We start from the raw sequence: 18,981 nt of genomic DNA on the forward strand, positions 1-18,981 counted from the left end.
TAAAACCCGACCTAATTGGGTCGGAACCCATTGGGTTCGAGTCCCGGACTCATCCCTAATAGAGACAAATAGATTTTATAAAGGTTACTAAATTATTTTGACATTGGTCGTGATTCTCTTTAATTTTTTTTGTATCTTTGATTTCATACTTTTATTTTTACATAAGTTTTTATTAATTATTTTCTCAAATTTTCTCTTTATGTTTAATTGTTTTGTAATTTTGAATATTGTTTTTATCAATGAATAAGTCAAAAAATAAAATAAAATAGTAAACAAAAGGGTAAAATATATAAATGGTCTCAGTTATAAGGTGATTCTTTATTGAGTTTTTAGACTATTAAAAGTAGCGAAATGACCTCTTAGTTATATTGTGTTATTTTATTGAGTCTATCGACTATCAAAAGTTACAAAATACTCATCCGATTATTCATATGTTCGAAAATCGTCTTTTTTTTGTTAAAAATCAATATTAGTTTAAGCTGAGTGTTAACTTATTGAGTTAGATATAGTAGTCATTTTATATTTTGATATTAGATTTTATCATATCACAATTAACATGTTAATGTTTAGCTCAGACTGTCATCAATTATTTAACAGAAAAGAACGAGTTTAAAACATATGAATAGTTATGTGATTATTTTATAAATTTTAATAGTCGGAATAACAAATAATAAAATTTTTCTAGTGAAACTCTTCTTAAAATATTTTTAATATTAATGTGCAACTCAGACTGTGATAATTTTTTTTAAAAGAAGAATAATCTAAATAAAAAACTTTTATAATATCCAATTTTTATAGATCTATCAATAAACAAAGAATAAACCTTTCCGGTGAAATTCTTCTTAAAGTGTTACCCAGATTTACTTCTATATAATTTTTATTTTAAATTCAAATGTAATTACTAAAATTAAATCGCATTAACGATTGAATTGATTAAAACTGATATATTCAATTTATAAAATCAAAAGGATAGCATAAAAGTTGTGTAAATTATATTAAAACAAAAAAACAAAATAACTATCTATGATTTAATTAATTGTATAAATTTTTAAAATATTCTTATAATTTATCCATAAATAATAAAAAACAGATTAATATTATATTCTTTTCGTGATTGGTTAGAGCGTCATTCATGAACTTTCCAAATGAGTCCATAAATAATAAATTATTGAATTAAAAAGCATTTTTTTCTATTTAATTTTATCCGAAAAAAGGAAGCAAAATACAACAGATAGCAACAAATGGGAAAAAGAAAAAACTAAAAGCAGTGGGTCCCATCATCCTTCATGATGACGTGGCAAAAACTCGGTGCAAAATGGATGAAAACTGACTGGATGGGAACTGAACCGGAGGAGAAGGCAAAAGAAAATAAAAATCAGAACTCTCATCTGATCTATATGAATTAATTTAAGCAAAAAAAAAGTTCTAATTTTTAAATTTAATTTTTCTATTTCTCTCAAGTTGTCTTCAAATCGTTGATAGAGATTCGTTGAATCTCAAGAGTTAAGAATAGATTTGAAGTTTACAAGAAGCTGATGCTATTAACGCATCGTTTTGAGCTTACAAATCGAAGATGAGAAGTGTAAACGACAGCGTGGAAACCGTTAACGCCGCTGCCTCCGCCATCGTCTCCGCCGAATCGAGAGTCCAGCCTACCACCGTTCAGGTATATCCACTTTTATTATTAGTATTTGTAAAAAACAAAATTCAGTGTTCTTTTCCTGTTTGGTTGCCGAGAAAAATACGGTAAAAGTCGCGATTATCAGATTACTCAAGCTCTCTTTTGAATTGAGAATCCAGACGTGGGGAGAAGAGAGCGGAGAGTTGAGCTTTTAAAAAAAAAAGAGAGCCATGCTTATGCTCTTTGCTTGCTTTTCTCGATTTTGAAAAGTCTGAAATTTATTTGTGATCTGATTCAGTATTGAACTTTAATTTTCTCCGTTACCTGTTTGGTTGCCGAGAAACTTAGGGAAAACTTAAAGCAGTTGAAATTCGGATCCGGAGTTCTAAATTTCAGCTGAGCTAGAGTCAACTCAACCTTCTAGTTTTACCTTTTTGCTTTTCATGCTTCTTAAGAATAAACGGCAAAAATGAAAATCTTATCATTGGAATTCAATTAAAAATAGAAAAAGAAATAAAAGATCGCTTTACGCGTATACTTTAAGGAGCAGATTTGAGTTTAGAAAGTTAATTTTTTTTTCTTTTTAAGTTAAAAAAGTAATCTTTCTGGTAGTTTCAAGTTTGTTTGGTCATTCCTTCACGGGTTGGGTGGTTGGTGCATCTCCTTTATTCATTCTAGTGTCCTTCTATGGAAGAACACTGTGATATCTGGTTATGGTGGAAAATTAGTCGATCCGGGGTTTACGCAATGTAAAAGAAATGGAGCTTAATTTGATATTTGATAGGAACGATCTATGTATTTTTTTAGCCTTTTTTGCCATCTTATTGATCTGCCTATGAAAGCATATTCTAGGAAGAATGCAATTTGATCAGCCAAAATTATTGACCGACTCATCTTATAATCCCGGACTAATAGTTATATTCAAAAAGTGTGTTCTTTGCAGTCTAATATGTGGTCTTCCTTGGATCACTGAAACAGCGATTAAGGTCAGAGTAAATGCTTGCTCAAATTGCCTTTTTGGCAACAGTTTTGGCATGATTTTTATAGTCAATGCTCACACAATACCACACAAGCACACTCACTCGTACATTGAGACCTGTTTCTGCTGTTTGTGTGTGTATTTTATGCTGTGCAGTTTATTTGTTTTTTTCACGTGTACCACATTGTACATGCAAAGTTAGCAAAGAAATATGGAAAATGGAGTTTTATAAGCATATTGCTACGATAAGATCCAGGCATACAAGATTTTTTCAATTTTTTATGCGGATTTAGTCATTGTTATGTACTCATTACCATGTTGCGGTTACAGATAGTTATTTGTTCATCTTGTTCATCCTGCTCTTCATTAATCCTTCATCAGCATCTTATTCTAGCAGTTTAGAATTGAATCAATTTACGTATATTGCTTGCTACCTTACAAAGAGTGCTTGAGGATGAAAATAACTTATTTTCTGTATGGAATCCTGACTCGCACTCTTTTATTTAAATACAGAAGAAAAGATGGGGAAGCTGCTGGAGCTTTTACTGGTGTTTTGGATCTCATAAGAACAGTAAACGAATTGGCCATGCTGTCCTTGTCCCTGAACCAGCGGTACCTAGAGCTGCAGTCTCAACTGCTGAAAATGTAAGCAGTCCGACCAGCATTGCAATGCCCTTTATTGCCCCTCCCTCGTCTCCTGTATCATTCCTGCAATCGGATCCTCCATCTGCCACCCAATCACCTGCTGGATTGCTATCCCTAACTGCTCTTTCGGTTAACACCTACTCTCCCTGCGGACCTGCATCTATTTTTGCCATAGGGCCTTATGCACATGAAACCCAGTTAGTCACACCACCAGTATTCTCTACCTTGACAACTGAACCATCCACAGCTCCTTTTACACCCCCTCCAGAATCTGTTCAGCTGACTACACCTTCATCTCCTGAAGTACCATTTGCTCAATTGCTGACATCTTCATTGGAGCGTGCTCGGAAAAACAGTGGGATCAATCAGAAATTTGGATTGTCCCATTATGAATTTCAGTCTTATCAAATATACCCTGGGAGCCCTGGTGGTAATCTCATATCACCTGGGTCGGTGATTTCTAATTCAGGCACATCCTCTCCTTTCCCTGATAGACATCCGATCCTTGAGTTCCGCATGGGGGAGGCTCCCAAAATCTTAGGATTTGAACATTTTACTACTAGGAAATGGGGTTCTAGGCTAGGATCTGGATCATTAACACCAGATGGACTGGGGCAAGGTTCACGACTAGGTTCCGGATGTGTGACTCCAGATGGTCTGGGTTTGGGTTCAAGATTAGATTCAGGATCATTGACACCTGCCTCAAGAGATGGTGTTCTCGTGGAGAGTCAGATTTCTGAGGTAGCATTGTTTTCTAACCCAACACTTAGACCTAAAACCGATGAGATTATAGTTGATCACAGGGTCTCTTTTGAATTGAGCGGCGAAGATGTCGCACGCTGCCTCAAAAACAAGTCACTGGCATCAAGCAGAACCATGCCAGAGTATGAATATCCAAAGGGTTTGGTGGTGCAGGGCGGGATAGAAAAAGATGGACAAACAAAGGATGCAGAAAATTCTTGTGATCTGTATATTAGAGAAACGTCCAAAGAAACAGATGAAAAGGTTTCAGTAGAAGCTGAAGAGGATCATTGCTATCAAAAGCATCGCTCCGTTACTCTTGGGTCAATTAAAGAGTTCAATTTTGACAACAGAAAAGGAGAATCTTCTGACAAGCCCACCGTCAGGTCTGAATGGTGGGCGAATGAAAAGGTTTCCGGAAAGGAAGCCAGGCCCGGAAACAACTGGAGTTTCTTCCCTATGTTGCAACCAGAGGTAAGCTGAATTTTGTAAACTATGCAACTTAGTTTCACCTCCATGCATAAAGTCATAAAACTTGTTTAAATACATTTGCAACACTAAACCACTAGCCTTTCAGTTGATTTATCCGAAGGTCGAAACTCGTACTTTCTTCAATAGTTTTGGCATAATTAGACGATGAAGTGAACTAAAAGGCTAGTTTTCAGTGGTCAGAAGAGTGTTTATTCCTTGACCTAAAAGATGATCCAGTGAGGGAATAGTTCATAGGGATAAACTGTGTGGGTACTGATAGATCATTCTTTTAATATGTAATGTTGTATTATCATTATTACTTTCTTTAAATATGCAACTGTAAGCTCATTTGGTGATTTCTGTGGTTAATATCTTGCTCGTTTCGACATCTTTCCCGTATCACCGCATATACCGGACCAGAAATATAACCTTGCTTGGTTATGTCACGATGTTTGGATCATTTGCATCTAGTTAAGCTAGTTATCCCGACTGTTTGTTTTTCTTCAACTAGAATCCGATATAGGTCCGATAATATGATCTTTAGAGTTTACGCGAAGTATTTTTTAAGAAAACCGTGTATACATGTATCCGGCAATCTGTTCGAATCCGGATTACATGGTAACCACAAGGGCTCTGCATATCATTGATGCCGGAGAAAACATGCTTGGGGCAGCAGTGGTTGATAAGTCTATATATGATTTTAATAGACAAATTTTTGTAGGGCATAGATCATTAAAGCAATTAAGTGCATAGTAGATCATAAATTGATGGCCAGTTATGGTTGATGCCAGCAATACTTGTGCTGGCTTAAGGATAAGCGTAACAATGTCTGGTTAATAGCAATGAACATAACAATATTTACTGTCGGAGTTGTGTAAATTTGTCTAAATTTACAGGGTTAACAATGAATTATATTTTTTTAAGGTAAAAAATAATTTTATCATTGTTTCAACTTAACATTTTTAACATTTTAAAGGTTATGGTCTCTACTTATCCTAGGGATGATAATTTCACCAGAATACGATGGTTTTCGATCCGATCGGGTCCGATTTTAAAAAAAATGGGTTCGGGTCGAGTCGGATATTTTAAGGGTGAAGTCGGGTTCGAGTGGAGGGTGAAAAAACTGACTCGATCTGAGGATAATAATGCAATAATTATTATTTTTAATAAAATCTTTAATTTTATATCGGGTCGGATGTAGGATATAAAATTTTCAGCTTGGATCGGAGTTGAGTGAAGGATGTATATTTTTAGGCCGGGTTGACAAAAAAATCCGACCTTAACTCGATCCATCCTTAAAGATAGAAAATATGTAACAGGTTGCCTAAATGGATTTAAAAATGTACTTAAATAAAATAAGAATTAATTGTTGGAAAAATATAAGGGTGAATATTCGACTGAATCAAGTAATTTTTTTAATTAAATAAATTAGTAAATAATATTTTACTATTCAAATATTATTTTAAAATTTTAAATGAAATTTATAAAATTTAAGTTGAAGCGAGTTTGATTTTTGAATCAAATTTTATACAATTCTCTTTTGGACCATGTCTGTCCACTATGCTTTGGTCACTTTCATTGGCTTGAAATTGATAAGATCATAGAAAACAGTACTTTAGTCTAATAACGGCATTTCAGGATGTTATGTTATTCTTTTATTGAAGTGAAGTGAAATGATCACGTAAGTCTTAATATACGGTTAAAAAAATATATTATCGATTTTATTATATTTTTAATAAAATCAGTAAAAATTTATCAGAAATATTATTATTTTTACTGATTTTATTATTATTAAGTGTTTTATTGATTTTATTAATAAATCTAGTAAAATGTTATCGGTTTTGTATTATTGGACACTTTATCAAAATTATTAAAAAATATTAATATTTTAAGTAGAAATAATAATATTTTAAATAATTTTTATGAGTTTTATTAAAATAATAATAATAAAATTAATAACACATTTCTTTAATAGTATATTAAAGATGTCTACTTCCTTTACTGAATCAGACAAAACAAGAACAGGTACTGTAATTAATGGTTCTCCTTTGAATCAATAATTTATGTGACAATTATATGGACCTTGGTCCGGCGTGGCGGCCGCTATCACTTGAACCTCGACCTGACCAGGACTGCCCACAATTTGGACCCAAGAAGTGACCCTTCCGAGTCCCTGAAGTTTCCTGTAGTTTGGCTGTGCTACAGGAAAATTTGAAGTTATTCTACAGTGTATTCTAGTTTAGAATGTTATTATGTTAATTCTAAAAAGGGGTAAAGTACACAAATGATCCCTGATTATAGGATACTATTTTATTGAGTCTTTCAACTATTAAAAATTATAAAATGATCCCTCAACTATAGAGTTATCGAGTCCTTCGACTATTAAAAATTATAAAAATAGTCACTCGACTATTCATTATGTTCCAAACTTGTCCTTGTTTCGTTAAAAAATTAACGCTCATCTGAGTTGGACGTTAGCATGCTGAGTGAGATATGATAGTCGTTTGAGATTATGAGACTAGTCAACAAATTAACGTACAACTCAAACTGCCGTCAATTCTTTAACGGAAGATAATGAGTTTGGAATATGATGACCATTTTGTTACTTTTAATAGTCGAGTATCTCAAAAAATAACTTTCTATAGTTAAAGTACTATTTTATAACTTTTAATAGTTAAGAGACTTAATAAAACAATATTTTATAGTCAAGGGATCATTTATATACTTTATCCAAAGTTACAAAATTAATATTAATTTCGGTTACAAAATGTTACATTATCACATGTTTTAACCTAAAATGTTACCCTTATAGTCTAAAAGGTGACAAGCGATAATGATTTCAGTTACAACCAAGAATGCCACATGAGATTTTTTACGTTAACTTTTTAAGTTACAAATAAAATAAATAAAATAGTTATACTTTACATGATTTGGCATTAAGAACATAATGTTTTTGACTTTAACCTAAAATGTTACTTCTTTGTCTTACTAAATGTATCTCTTTTGATTTTTAAAATTGTCTGATTCAAAATATCCTATTAAAAAGTCAGCGAACAATACTTATGTTTTCCTTTTTTTCCTCTCACTCTTTTACGCATATCAAAATAAATCTGTCAAATTTATTAATCACGTTTTAAGGATAATTTTGTTTTTTACTTTGATTCAATATATCTCGTAAAATTATATGCATAGTTAATGTAAGACAAATTATGAGAATGAGAATATATATATATATATATATGTAATCCCTTGAGCTTTACATGCGAGTATGAGTAACGTATATACTTTCTATCCGCTCCGGTGGTCGAAGGTCGGGTAATATGTTCCGTACCGGCAGATGCGCAGGAAACGAAAAGCAAGATGAAGTATCAATATTGTTGTTGCCACTCTTGAATTGCCTGTTGAAGAGCATAATTTGGGACCAGATTGCAGTGATCGAGCTTAAGATTCGTCATCGGAGATGTGTCGTGGCCACTGTCCAGCCATCCTCTGATAGCATCGGCTTCGTATGTGAAGCCATCGGCCGCTATGAGTGGATCCTTCATCACATCCTGCAAATTCAAAAGACAGACACCATGGAAATAAGAACCACAGTAAAAATGTTCATTTCAGCCAAATGAAAACTATATTTGCTCGAAAAACTGAAACGAGGAGGATCTTCATGTGCTGCTAAATGCATCATGTGACCATGAAAATCACTAACGAGAATACACACACACACACAAACAAACATATTGATTCACATGTTCAAGTGATAAAAGCGGTTGATGAATGGCAGGCATAATAAGTTCTACCGCAAAGAACTGTTCTCGGATGTTACCTGAAAAACTGGGCAGACAAAATGAGGAGGAGCACGACGAAGCTCCTTAGCTTCCAAGCATGGTGCTGAGTTGATACATGTGTCCTTCACTGGTCCGAGCAGACTCCAGATTTCTGACATGTCTGGTCGATTCAATGGATGCTTGTCACAACACCTTAATGCCAACTGAGTCAAGAGTTCGGCGTCTTCAAGTGGCCATTTCCCAGCTGTCCGGTCCAACACTGTGCCAAAGTTATCTGTCTCTAATGCACATTTAACGTCTTTCAAGATCCCCAAAGCTGGTCTCCCAGTCAAAAGTCGTAACAGTATCATTCCAAACGAGTACACATCAGATTCTCGGGTAACTTTTCTGCTCTTGAGACACACTGGATCCGTATAAACAGATGCAACCTTGGGGGTGGACTTGGTACACGATGAAGAAGAACTATCTGTATTTTCACCTTGCGGGATCAAGCGATAGATGCCACTGTCAATGAGCTTTGATACAAAATTGGAATCGATAAGGACCTTGGAAGGTTTTAAGTTCCCATGGGGGATACAAGGCTTGTTAGAGTGGAGGAAGACAAGAGCAGAACATATCTCAGAAGCAATGCGAATTCGAGTTTGCCATGGAAGTGGTGGGATTTTATTTTTGCAAGCAAGGCGCTCTTCTAGACTGCCATTCTTGTGGTACTCAAACACCAGTGACCTAGATTCCGGGCAAGTTCCAATTATTGTTACCAGATTTGGATGTCTAACCCGGCATAATATCTCTACCTGAAATAAATTATCAGGAAAAAAACCATCACCGGAAAACTTACTGATGGAATCAATGGGTAACAGAAATTTAACTAAGACAACTTTTTGAACCATAGAAAAGGGAAGCTAAAGAACCTAAAAGTATGAGAAGCACCAATTGAATATGTCAGATTACTTTCAGAAAGCACCTCAATTTTCTTAATCAATAAAACGATCCGGAAGCTAGCAGGATATGCAAACAACTAATTGCTCTCTGAGAGGCTTTGTTATTCTCACCTCTAATTTACTCTGATAGGAAATGTCTTTTTTATCACTGAAATGGTACACTCGAAACATATTTCGATGTTAAAGCAACAACTCAGTGATGTGCTGTATTTATGGTAATATGCCAAGGTGTAGCCTAACAAAGCACATTTCAAGACTGAAGATAATAATTGAATGATGCCAAAAACGGTCCCTCCATGAAAGAAGCTTTTTCCCTAGTATGATAATCCTAATTTTACAATCTGTCTCTCGTTCATCAGATGTATCTTGTGTTGATGACTCTAGCAGGGAAAAAGGAAAAGGGAAAAAACCCAACAAGAACAACAATTTCTTTCGATGTTGTAGCTATTTAGAGATGTTTGGATAAAGTTTACCTCATTTTCAAATTCCGTGAGGCTTTGAGAGCCGTACGAAGGCAACATTTTTATAGAAACATTCAAATGGCGAAGGAAACCCTTGTATACACTTCCATATCTTCCTTCTCCAATCTTCCAAGATGGATCGAAGTTACGAGTGGCATTGTTAATCTCCATGAAAGAAAATTCAAGGATTTGTGTCCCTGGAAAGCTTGCATCTCCTCCATTTACCAATTTCCTTAATTTTTTCAACACCCTCATGGCATTTCCATGCTCTATTCTCATCTCATCCCGTTGTTTCTTAAAACTAATCAAAAGTTCCACAGCTGAGAACATCTTGTCCTTCAACAGCTCCGCTGTGCATTGGTAATCCGCAATTTGGCTCTCAACCTTCACCCTTTGGCCCTCAACCCTTTGTAGTTCTTTAATAAATTCATCACGCTGATCCTTCATCTTTTGTATTTCTTGCTTTTCTCTTTCAAGAAATTCCTCCATCTCTTTCCTTTTGATCATCTCCTTCACACATAAGCTTTCTAAAGCCTCTTCCTGAAAAGAAAGTATCATGAGCAGGAAGTTATTTATTTATTTTTTAGAGAGGATCAGTGCAAATGGTACAATTTATTTAATCTTCTATCAATTTACTCAAGCAAGATGTTTCAGAAGCTTCATTCGATCTGAAATCAGAATCTTGTCAACCAAGCAATAAAGAATGAAAAAGAATAAATTTTCACCTTGGATATAGCCTCCATGGCATCATTCTCCTCCTTCCGTCGTCTCACTGTCTCTGAAAAGGATTCCTGCTTTAAGTTATGACAATATATAGTAGACACTTCTACTTGTTCATCAATTTCATTACTGGCTTGCCCTTGATGTTCCGCTTCCTGAAAAGCAGCAAACCATTTTAGTGTAATCTGGCTGTTTAGTGTGATCAAAATAGATTCCATAGTAAGAAGAAGAATAAGAAGGTATAACAAAATTTACCATCCAGCAACATTGGTGGTTTTCTTTAACAAATAACTAAATTGACACAATCTGACTCAATGGAATCCGAACTCTGGTTCATAAAATCTTGATAAATTCAACAGTAAAAACCACTTGGATTTTCTTTTCTTTTGTTCTCTAAATGCCAAAGTTTAAAAGGAACAGCTAGAATAGCTTACAACCTTACCAGAAAATAACTTCAATTATCTTGGCAATGATACCAACAAGTTAAAAATTAAAACATCTTTTCTCACCTCATCCATTTGCAACAGGGTTGATCCATCTGTGTCAATCACTCCACTGCTAGACGAGTTTGGATGTTCTAAATGCCAGGAACAAGACCTTAAATTTCCTCTCACCGAGTCTGTATCTATGTTTAGCTCTGCATGGCTCAGCAACAAAGTTATTCCTCGGAGGAAAACATCTGCCTGGAACTTTATACATGAAAGTCAACATACAAAATCTTAAGATGATATATTGATCTGGAGCAGGGAATTTACCTTGAAGTCTCTTCCTAAGCAGCGATTCTGACAGCAAGATCTCTGATTGCGCTGTACTTAGGGGTGAATCTGGTGGTGGTGATGGAGTTGTAATCTCTCTACTAGATCCTTCTTTTCTGCCTACTCCATTGCTACACAAGTTTGGATCTTCTGAATGCGTGGAAGTAGGTCTTAAATCTCCCCTCACTACGTTAGTCTCTACCTCTAGTTCTGCATGGCTCAGCAACTAAGTTATTCCGGGGGAAAACATCTGCCTGGAACTTTATAAATGAGAGCCAACAGACAAGATCTAAAATAAGATTTTGATCAGGAGCAGGGAGTTTACCTCGAAGTCTCTTCCTAAGCACAGATTCTGACAGAAAGATCTGTGATTGCTCCGATCCTAAGAGCGAATCCAGTGGTTGTGATGGAGTTGTAATCTCTCTACTAGATCCTTCTTTTCTGCTTACTCTGTTTCATATTACGTCCAACTAGTAAAAAATACATTTAAGTTCTCAGTGCAAAACTCTACAAAGTTAACCTGAAAATGCTAATCCACTAGTTTAGAGCTAGACAACCGCCACCAGTCAAACAAATTAATTATAAGACACACAATTAACAGCTAAATTGCCGTGGGGCAGTTGATGCTGAGAGGAGAAGTTAAGATAGTAAGAAGGGTAAATCTATCATCTTTAAGTAATGAGGCCACAGTTAAAATTTGCATTGATGATCCAATGGACCAAAAAGCAGTGAAGGAGGCATCAATGCCTCTTCCAACCTAAAAGAATGTCCAGCAACCCTTTTTACAATTTAAAGCATTACCTAGTATAGATGAGGCAGCCCTTGCAAACAAACCAGATATGACAAGAAACTGGTGCACTTTGGCATACAAATATTGCTTTCTTGGACTTCAGTTCTACTAGTTTCCTGCAATCTCAAAGAGAATTTAAATTCAGAATTGAGAACCAAACCATTAGAACATCAAATACATTACAAACTGGAGGCTTGCACCACCACTGTAACCAGCATGCTAGGTTTGTTAAGAAGAATACAGAATGCCAAATTACCAATATACATTCATGATGATACTACTTGGGTATAACTGAAGCTTTTCATATCTCCTTAAGAGTTGCACCATGATGATATAAGACGAAAATAGGATTGTGATAAGAGATTTTTACGTAGAATAGTATTTATCTGCTGCTGCTCCCATGACAAGCCATCTAATATTTTGACGTGCTATAATTTCTGCAATTCCTTTTTCAACACTGTCCATCTCTATCCATACTGCATCTGCTTGTACCTGGACAATGTACACATCGTCGTGTCATTAGTTGATAGGAACATCAAACAAACAGCAGGGACCCTGTCTCTAGAAAGAGTACTGCTCAGAATAAAAATAAGCGTCATTTTGGTCATATCAGTGACAGAACTAGATCAGAAAAGAGAGAAAATAAATAGTACCCCTGAATGGTCAAGAATAAGAAGGTATTCATCTAAGAGTTCTCGTAATTTTTGTCTTTCAAGTTTCTGGAATGCCTCTACTGCATGCTGTTTCAATTTGCCACGCCTGAGGCTGAGCTTTCTGTCCGCTGTTTATATTAGAAAATTAAAGATATAAGAATATCTTAAAATATCTACCATATGATCAAAGCAATCAAGCTACAAATAAGCATAATAACCATCCCTCATTATAAGTTTACAAACATCCACTAAAGTGAAATATAAAGTATCCCGATCATAACTCCGCAAGCTTTCTATTATCGGTCAAATGCAGTGGATTCTTAAATCAAATACCAAATAAAAACATGCTACTTACCAGTTCTGTAAAATTATGAATATCCATTGCTCCATATAAAGTATGATTTCTGATTAATAACTCCATTATGTTTCTATTTTCAGTCAAATGCACTGGAGACTGGACTCTTAAATCAAATACCAAATAGAAACAGGTTATTCCCCCTTGCTGTTTGTTCATATTGAAACCAGTTTACATTATTCGATGCATAGAGCAAGCCATTTTATTACTTATTTATTTATCTTTTGTGAGGTTGGGCATCTTCGAATCAAACTCTGCATTTCCAGTAAAGGTCCACAAAATTTCCGGGAAAATTTAATGGAATTGTAGTAATAAAATCTCGTAATCCAGAAGTGCTGGTAAAATTCAATCCTAGTTCATTCGATGTTGAGTTATTCAAAAGATCAGCTCAAGTTTTTTTTTATTTTGTTTTCAAATATAATAAGCTGATGATAAAAACAGGAACAAGCAAACAATTGATCTCTCTTCTTTCACGAATTTTGATTTTTTTAAACAATAAGAGCAGGCGTCAGCAGTATAAAAACAAAAACAATTTCCAAATTTCCGTTCTTTTTCCTTCAGCTTTCTCAGCAACCAAACAGTAAATCAACAACCACTGAGCAAACTCCAAAATTCAATATTCATAAAAGGAAAAGAAAAGAAAAAAACTCACTCGATGCAAGTACATGAGTTGGCCGGTGAACGTGAAGCACGCATATCTTTTTCCCGGGAAAGTTGTCAACCGCCCAATTAAGAGTCGTCTTACTCTTCTCAACATTCCTCCCCACCGCAACAAAAATAACCTCCTCAACACCGTTTTCTCTCTCACCTTCAATCTCTCCCACCAGACTTCCCATCTGTCCACAGATTTTTCTTCCTGTTTTTTTTTATCCTTTTTTTCTTTATTTTAAGAATATGCCGTTCCACGGAAATTGTGAGTGGGATTCAGGACCACTTTAAACTGTCCAAATTGACTCGGTGAGTGAGTCAATCACCGAGTTAAAAGTTGGCCTTTTCTTCTTCTTTTCAGCATTAGATCTGTGTCATCGCTCCAAGTCTAACCTACCTTTTGGACAAAACAAAGATAAAAAAGGGAGAGACAGTCGCTTGAAAATTACGATGAGATTTAAACGGTAATAAATAAATGAAACAGGACAGGTAAAGGAATGAAAGGCCAAATGGCAAGTGTGAAATGGAAAAGGCTGAGGTTTTATCTTATTGGAATAATGATAAATCTAGTCCTTCACTTGTATACAATTCACCATGTTAGTCTTTATTTTTTAATTAATCATTATTATTTAATCTATTGACCGACTAATCCAAATCGGGTACTGCAGAGGCGAGGGCAACCCTCCCAATCCAGTTTGCTCCGTTCGCAAACGCCATGATTCGAACCCCGACCTTGCTTAATAGACCTAGTGCCTATCCCACTAAACCAACTGGTTGTTGGTATTTTGTATTGTTTAATTACATTTAATTATCATCTTTTAAAAAATAGTTAAAGTTGAGCCTTATTTTTATTAAAAAAATTGAATCGTCTCTAACGTAAAATCTAATTAAAATGTTGACTTTTAATCATTTTTGTAAAACAAAAACTTTAATTTTAATAATTTTAAATATTCATAGATTTAAAAAAATATTTTTTTGCAATGATATATAAAAGATAATAAGAAGATAAATTTTAAAAAAATTATTATTAAAAATTAGAATGTAACATATTTATTAGGAGAGGATGAGTAATGTTTAAAGGAGTAGGATCCATTGACATTAAGTTGGTCTAATTTGATAAGCACCAGATCCCTTAAACAAGGTCAGGGGTTCAAATCCTGGTAATTACGAATGGAGTAAACTGGGTTGGGAGGGTCTCCCTTGCCTCTGCAGTATCCAATTCGAATTAGTCGATCAATAGATTGGATACAAGTAGTTATACCATATATATATATATATATATACTATTGTTAAGTTAGGAGCTAAATATTATTTTATCCTTTCCTTTTTTTTATATATTTGAACGGACTATGTGGAGAGTTCCTCACATTGATTTTAGTTTGAATCTTTTATTATTTTAATGTTTTAGAAAGCTTTAGCATTGTCATTTTCACTTTTATATTTCTATCTTCATCTTGAAGAATCTTTTCTATTAAAGTTTGTTTTGATTATGATGGAATTATTCTTTGCTATAATTAATTTTTTTTCATATTTTAAATAATAAAAAATTAAATTTTATTTTACTCAGATTAAAATTAGTTGTATGATAATTATTTTTTTAATATTTTATATATGTAAATTTATATTATTTGTATCAGTAAATTTTATCTTCATTAAGAGATGGAGCATATAAGAACTAAAGTGAGGTAGATTCATTAAAGTCACATCTAGGGATGGTTAGGGTCGAGTTTTTTGTCAACCCGATCCGATTTAAAAATATGCATCATCCACCCAAATCCGACCCGACCCAAAAATTTTATATCCTACTTTCAACCCGCCGGACCTAACTCGACTCTAATTTTTAGAGTATAAATCTGACCAAACTCTATACAAATTAAGGATTTAATTAAAAATAATAATAACATTTTTAAGAAAGTTACATTATTATCCTCGGGTTAGGTTGGGTTGGAGTTTTTTCACCCTCACCCAAACCCGACTTCACCCCTTAAAAATTTTGACCCGACTCAAACTCAATTTTTTAAAAAAAAAATTGACCAGATCGAATCAAATCAAATCGGATCGCAACCTATCAGATGCAGGTGAAATAACAATTTCTAGTCACATCTTTTCTTTTAATCATGCTCAAGAGATTATATAAGAACATATTAATGTGTGCGACAACTACCGCAAGAAGATTAACAACTTAAGTGGATATAATCATATAATAATGAATTTGACTTTGATAAATCATGTGAGCTTGTTAAAGATTGTGCTAATAAAATTACATTTTTTTTTCAAAATTTAGGTATTGGAAGTCCTTCATTCATAGGTATTTTATTTTACATTATTGTAGACATTCTTAAATGTCAGAAAATAAAAAATTATTTAAATTCTTTTAATGATTATGAAATACGAGAATAATATGCAAATGGTCTTTAGTAAGATATAACAGAATTTTATGTTTTATATATTACAAAATAGAAATGGATAATGATGATTAACATTGATAATATTTTGCAACAAATTTTATATTTTATATATTAAAAAAATAAAATGGATAATGATGATTAGCATTGATAATATTTTTCAATTTCTAGAGTCATGCTAATAAAAAAAATTAGGATAAATTATATTTTTATTACTTAAACTATTAATTTTGGTCTGTTTTAGTTCTTAACTTTTAATTTTTCAAAATCACACCTAAAGTATAATTTTTGTTTCATTTTTTGTACCCTCGTTCAAAATTTAACGTTAAATTTTGAAAAGATTGAATGTTTAGGTACTAAAACGGAACAAAACGGATAGTTTAGGTACTAAACACGTTAAGTTTTTAATGACGGGATACTAAACATTAGGTATGGTTTGAAAAAATTAAAAGTTTATATACTAAAATGGACCAAAACTGATAGTTTAGGTACTAAATGCGTAGTTTATCCAAAAAATCTAATTCAGGGACCAAATATATAAAAGTTCCCAACTTTGGGGGGTAAATATGGATTTAACCGGAAGTTATAACATAGTGACATTTTAACTAATCCCCGCCAAAACTAGTTATCCATGCATTCCCTTCGCCCACCTGACCTTCTTTATAGTGTCCGTTTGACCGGTAGCTTCAAAATACACTCTCATCCCTCCATGCCTACTCCACCTCCCTTTCTCACCACAATCCCTAAATTATTTTCTCCTGTCTATGGACCATGGAAACCGCCGCTGATCCTTCATCGGAAATCTCTATCAACGGTCGCGATTCTTCCGCCGTGTCGTCATCAATCTCCGATGATGATCTCCTCGTCCAATTCGAATCTTTCCGATCCAAATCTTCATCCTTGGAGGAGAATATGCGTCTCCTCCAGCAACAAAGAGACGAAGCAATTGCTCACGCCGCTACTTTAACGGATAAAGTCCACGGCTTGTCACTCGAGCGAGACTTTCTTCGGCGCCAAATCGAGGAATTTGAAGTCATTCTGAGAGAAAACGAGGAAGGTTTCACAAGAAAGATCGACGAGGAATCGAAAGCGAAGCTAGAACTCGAGAAACAGCTTGAAATTTCTAGAGGGAAAATCGAAGAGTTTGAATCCAAAACTGAAGTTATGAATGAAGTATTTGAGAAAAGCTTGGATTCGATCCAGCCAGTGAAGGAAAATTTGGTCAAACTCGTCGAAGTTTTGAATGATGAAAAGGCGTTGGTGGAGAATGTCGATAGCGAGAGCGAGAAAACAGAATTAGAACACAAAGAACTGGGGATTTTTTGGAGAGAAATTACCACGGTTTTAAAACTTGCGAGCGAAGCTAACTCGAAAGCAAACGAGTTCAAGGAAGCAAGAAAGAAGAAGAGGGAATTGGAGAGCAGCCTCGTGAGTTTAACTTAGGAGAACCGTGACATCAATAGCTTGTTGAGGATCGCTTTGGTGGAGAAAGAGGCAGTGGAGAAGAACTTGAATAAGTTGAAAGGGAACAATGAGCAAAAGAGGGTGGCATTGTTACATATTGCAGAGCGGGGGCTGCAGAGAGTCGGGTTCGGGTTTATGATGGGAAACGGACGACCCAACGAGCAAGCCATCGAGAGATCCGGCGCCAGTAGTACTTCTACTACCGGGAGTAAATCGGATAATAGCGAGTGTGAAGAGGAGGTTGTTAGCCTGGTATGTTCAAGTTCACTTCATCTTTGTTTGCATTGGCATACTAGCTTCACATGGATGCTTCAATTTTTCCATTCAATTGAACCCAAAATTAATATTGGTTAAGATCCCTTAACTTGTTCCTTTTGTGGGTTGAAAGCTTAATTTTCATATATGTCCAAACTTAAATCGGTGATGGCACATACTGTTCGTTAAGAATTAGTGATTGTTGGTAATTCTAGCTAGCTGGTATGCGTCTGTACTATACATTGATGAATTTGCAACGAGCAAAATGTCTAACTTATATCTTCGACAGGCCTCTACGGTGGAGAAGATAATGAAGAACTTAAGACTTGAAATTTCTCAATTACGACGATCTTTGGAGGAATCTTGGTATTTCATTAATGTTTGCTGCTATTGATCATATATAGGAGACAGTCGTATCGGAACTCACGGTGATTGCACTTCTCCATGTAATATTTTGCTTTTGATGACAATTAAGACATCCTTTGATAGTAGTTTATAACTTCAAGGATATAGTATAGGTAAAATCTCTATCAATGTGTCTCTTTTGGAAGATGAAAAGATTATGAATCTATGCTCTCCTGTTCTTAAGTGCTCAATTCTTATTCCTGCTAAAAGATTTTTTGTTATCGACTATTTGTGTCCTTGCTATTCTAGGTCCGATAACGAGCGACTGCAGAGTCTTACGGAGAAACAAGTTCAAAAAATTGAAGAAAACACACTGTACATTAAGGAATTGGAAGTCAGGGAGATGATTTTAGCTCAAAATGTTAGCATCTGTCTTTTTTTTTCTGCACCCCTTGGACATGTTCTGTTCTTTTCATTCCTAACCTCATCCACCCTTTCTCTCTTCTTAGTTCCTTTATTATTTAATTGGAATTTCAACTTTATAAGGTCGAGGAACTATTGATGGAAATAAAAGAAACTGAAGCAGATGTTGCTAGATGGAGGGAAGCTTGTGAGTTGGAAGTAGAAGCTGGAAAAAAAGAGGTTAAAGAGCGTGACAAACTGGTACGTAGTTCTATTCTGTCAATATGAACCATCAAACTTGTGTGCTCTGAAAATGAATACGAATATTATTTTATCTTTTGCATTACTCGAGCTTGGATGCGTTTGTCGGATACGAATATTTAAAGTTTTCTATGAATATGAATGATTATGTCCCGTATGGACGGATACAGAATTTTATGTTGGGGGCGAACTTGAATTTTTAAAATTCTAAGGGAAAATACTTGAACTTATAAAATTCAGGAGTGAAAACAAATTTTCAATAGAAAATACATAGAAAAAAATCTAAA

General features: G+C 34.6%; 3 protein-coding genes and 1 pseudogene across 5 annotated transcripts in view; 2 read left to right on the plus strand and 2 right to left on the minus strand.

Moving 5' to 3' along the window:
* The window catches only part of LOC120125901 (signal peptide peptidase-like 1), a 26,880-nt gene continuing 7,899 nt past the window's right edge, over window positions 1-18,981 (minus strand). The window contains exons 5-6 of the mRNA XM_039144224.1: window positions 606-609; window positions 1-11 (exon numbers count right to left, since the gene is read on the minus strand). The gene's annotated coding sequence lies outside the window, so the exon portion shown is untranslated. The remainder of the gene's footprint in view (window positions 12-605; window positions 610-18,981) is intronic.
* LOC120125899 lies at window positions 1,373-4,737 on the plus strand. Its single transcript, XM_039144220.1, has 3 exons — window positions 1,373-1,404; window positions 1,475-1,666; window positions 3,114-4,737. The coding sequence occupies exons 2-3, from the start codon at window positions 1,574-1,576 to the stop codon at window positions 4,467-4,469; spliced, it is 1,449 nt and encodes a 482-aa protein (XP_039000151.1). The 5' UTR covers window positions 1,373-1,404; window positions 1,475-1,573; the 3' UTR covers window positions 4,470-4,737.
* Window positions 7,759-14,032, minus strand: LOC120125897 (U-box domain-containing protein 32-like). 3 transcript variants are annotated; one of them, XM_039144216.1, is made up of 11 exons: window positions 13,567-14,032; window positions 12,560-12,687; window positions 12,277-12,398; window positions 11,918-12,022; window positions 11,442-11,566; window positions 11,117-11,326; window positions 10,871-10,998; window positions 10,367-10,516; window positions 9,654-10,181; window positions 8,278-9,033; window positions 7,759-8,008 (listed from the first exon to the last, which is right to left on the minus strand). In XM_039144216.1, exons 1-11 carry the CDS (start codon window positions 13,748-13,750, stop codon window positions 7,826-7,828), a joined length of 2,619 nt encoding a protein of 872 aa, XP_039000147.1. In that variant the 5' UTR covers window positions 13,751-14,032; the 3' UTR covers window positions 7,759-7,825. The 3 variants fall into 3 exon arrangements, with proteins under 3 accessions (XP_039000147.1, XP_039000148.1, XP_039000149.1); XM_039144217.1 differs by lacking the exon at window positions 11,442-11,566 and having other exon boundaries at window positions 11,117-11,241; XM_039144218.1 differs by lacking the exon at window positions 11,117-11,326.
* LOC120125898 overlaps window positions 16,630-18,981 on the plus strand; it is a 2,970-nt pseudogene continuing 618 nt past the window's right edge.

This window comes from Hibiscus syriacus, unplaced genomic scaffold (assembly GCF_006381635.1).
Source record: "Hibiscus syriacus cultivar Baekdansim isolate YM2019G1 unplaced genomic scaffold, ASM638163v2 tig00110446_pilon, whole genome shotgun sequence".
NCBI lineage: Eukaryota > Viridiplantae > Streptophyta > Magnoliopsida > Malvales > Malvaceae > Hibiscus > Hibiscus syriacus.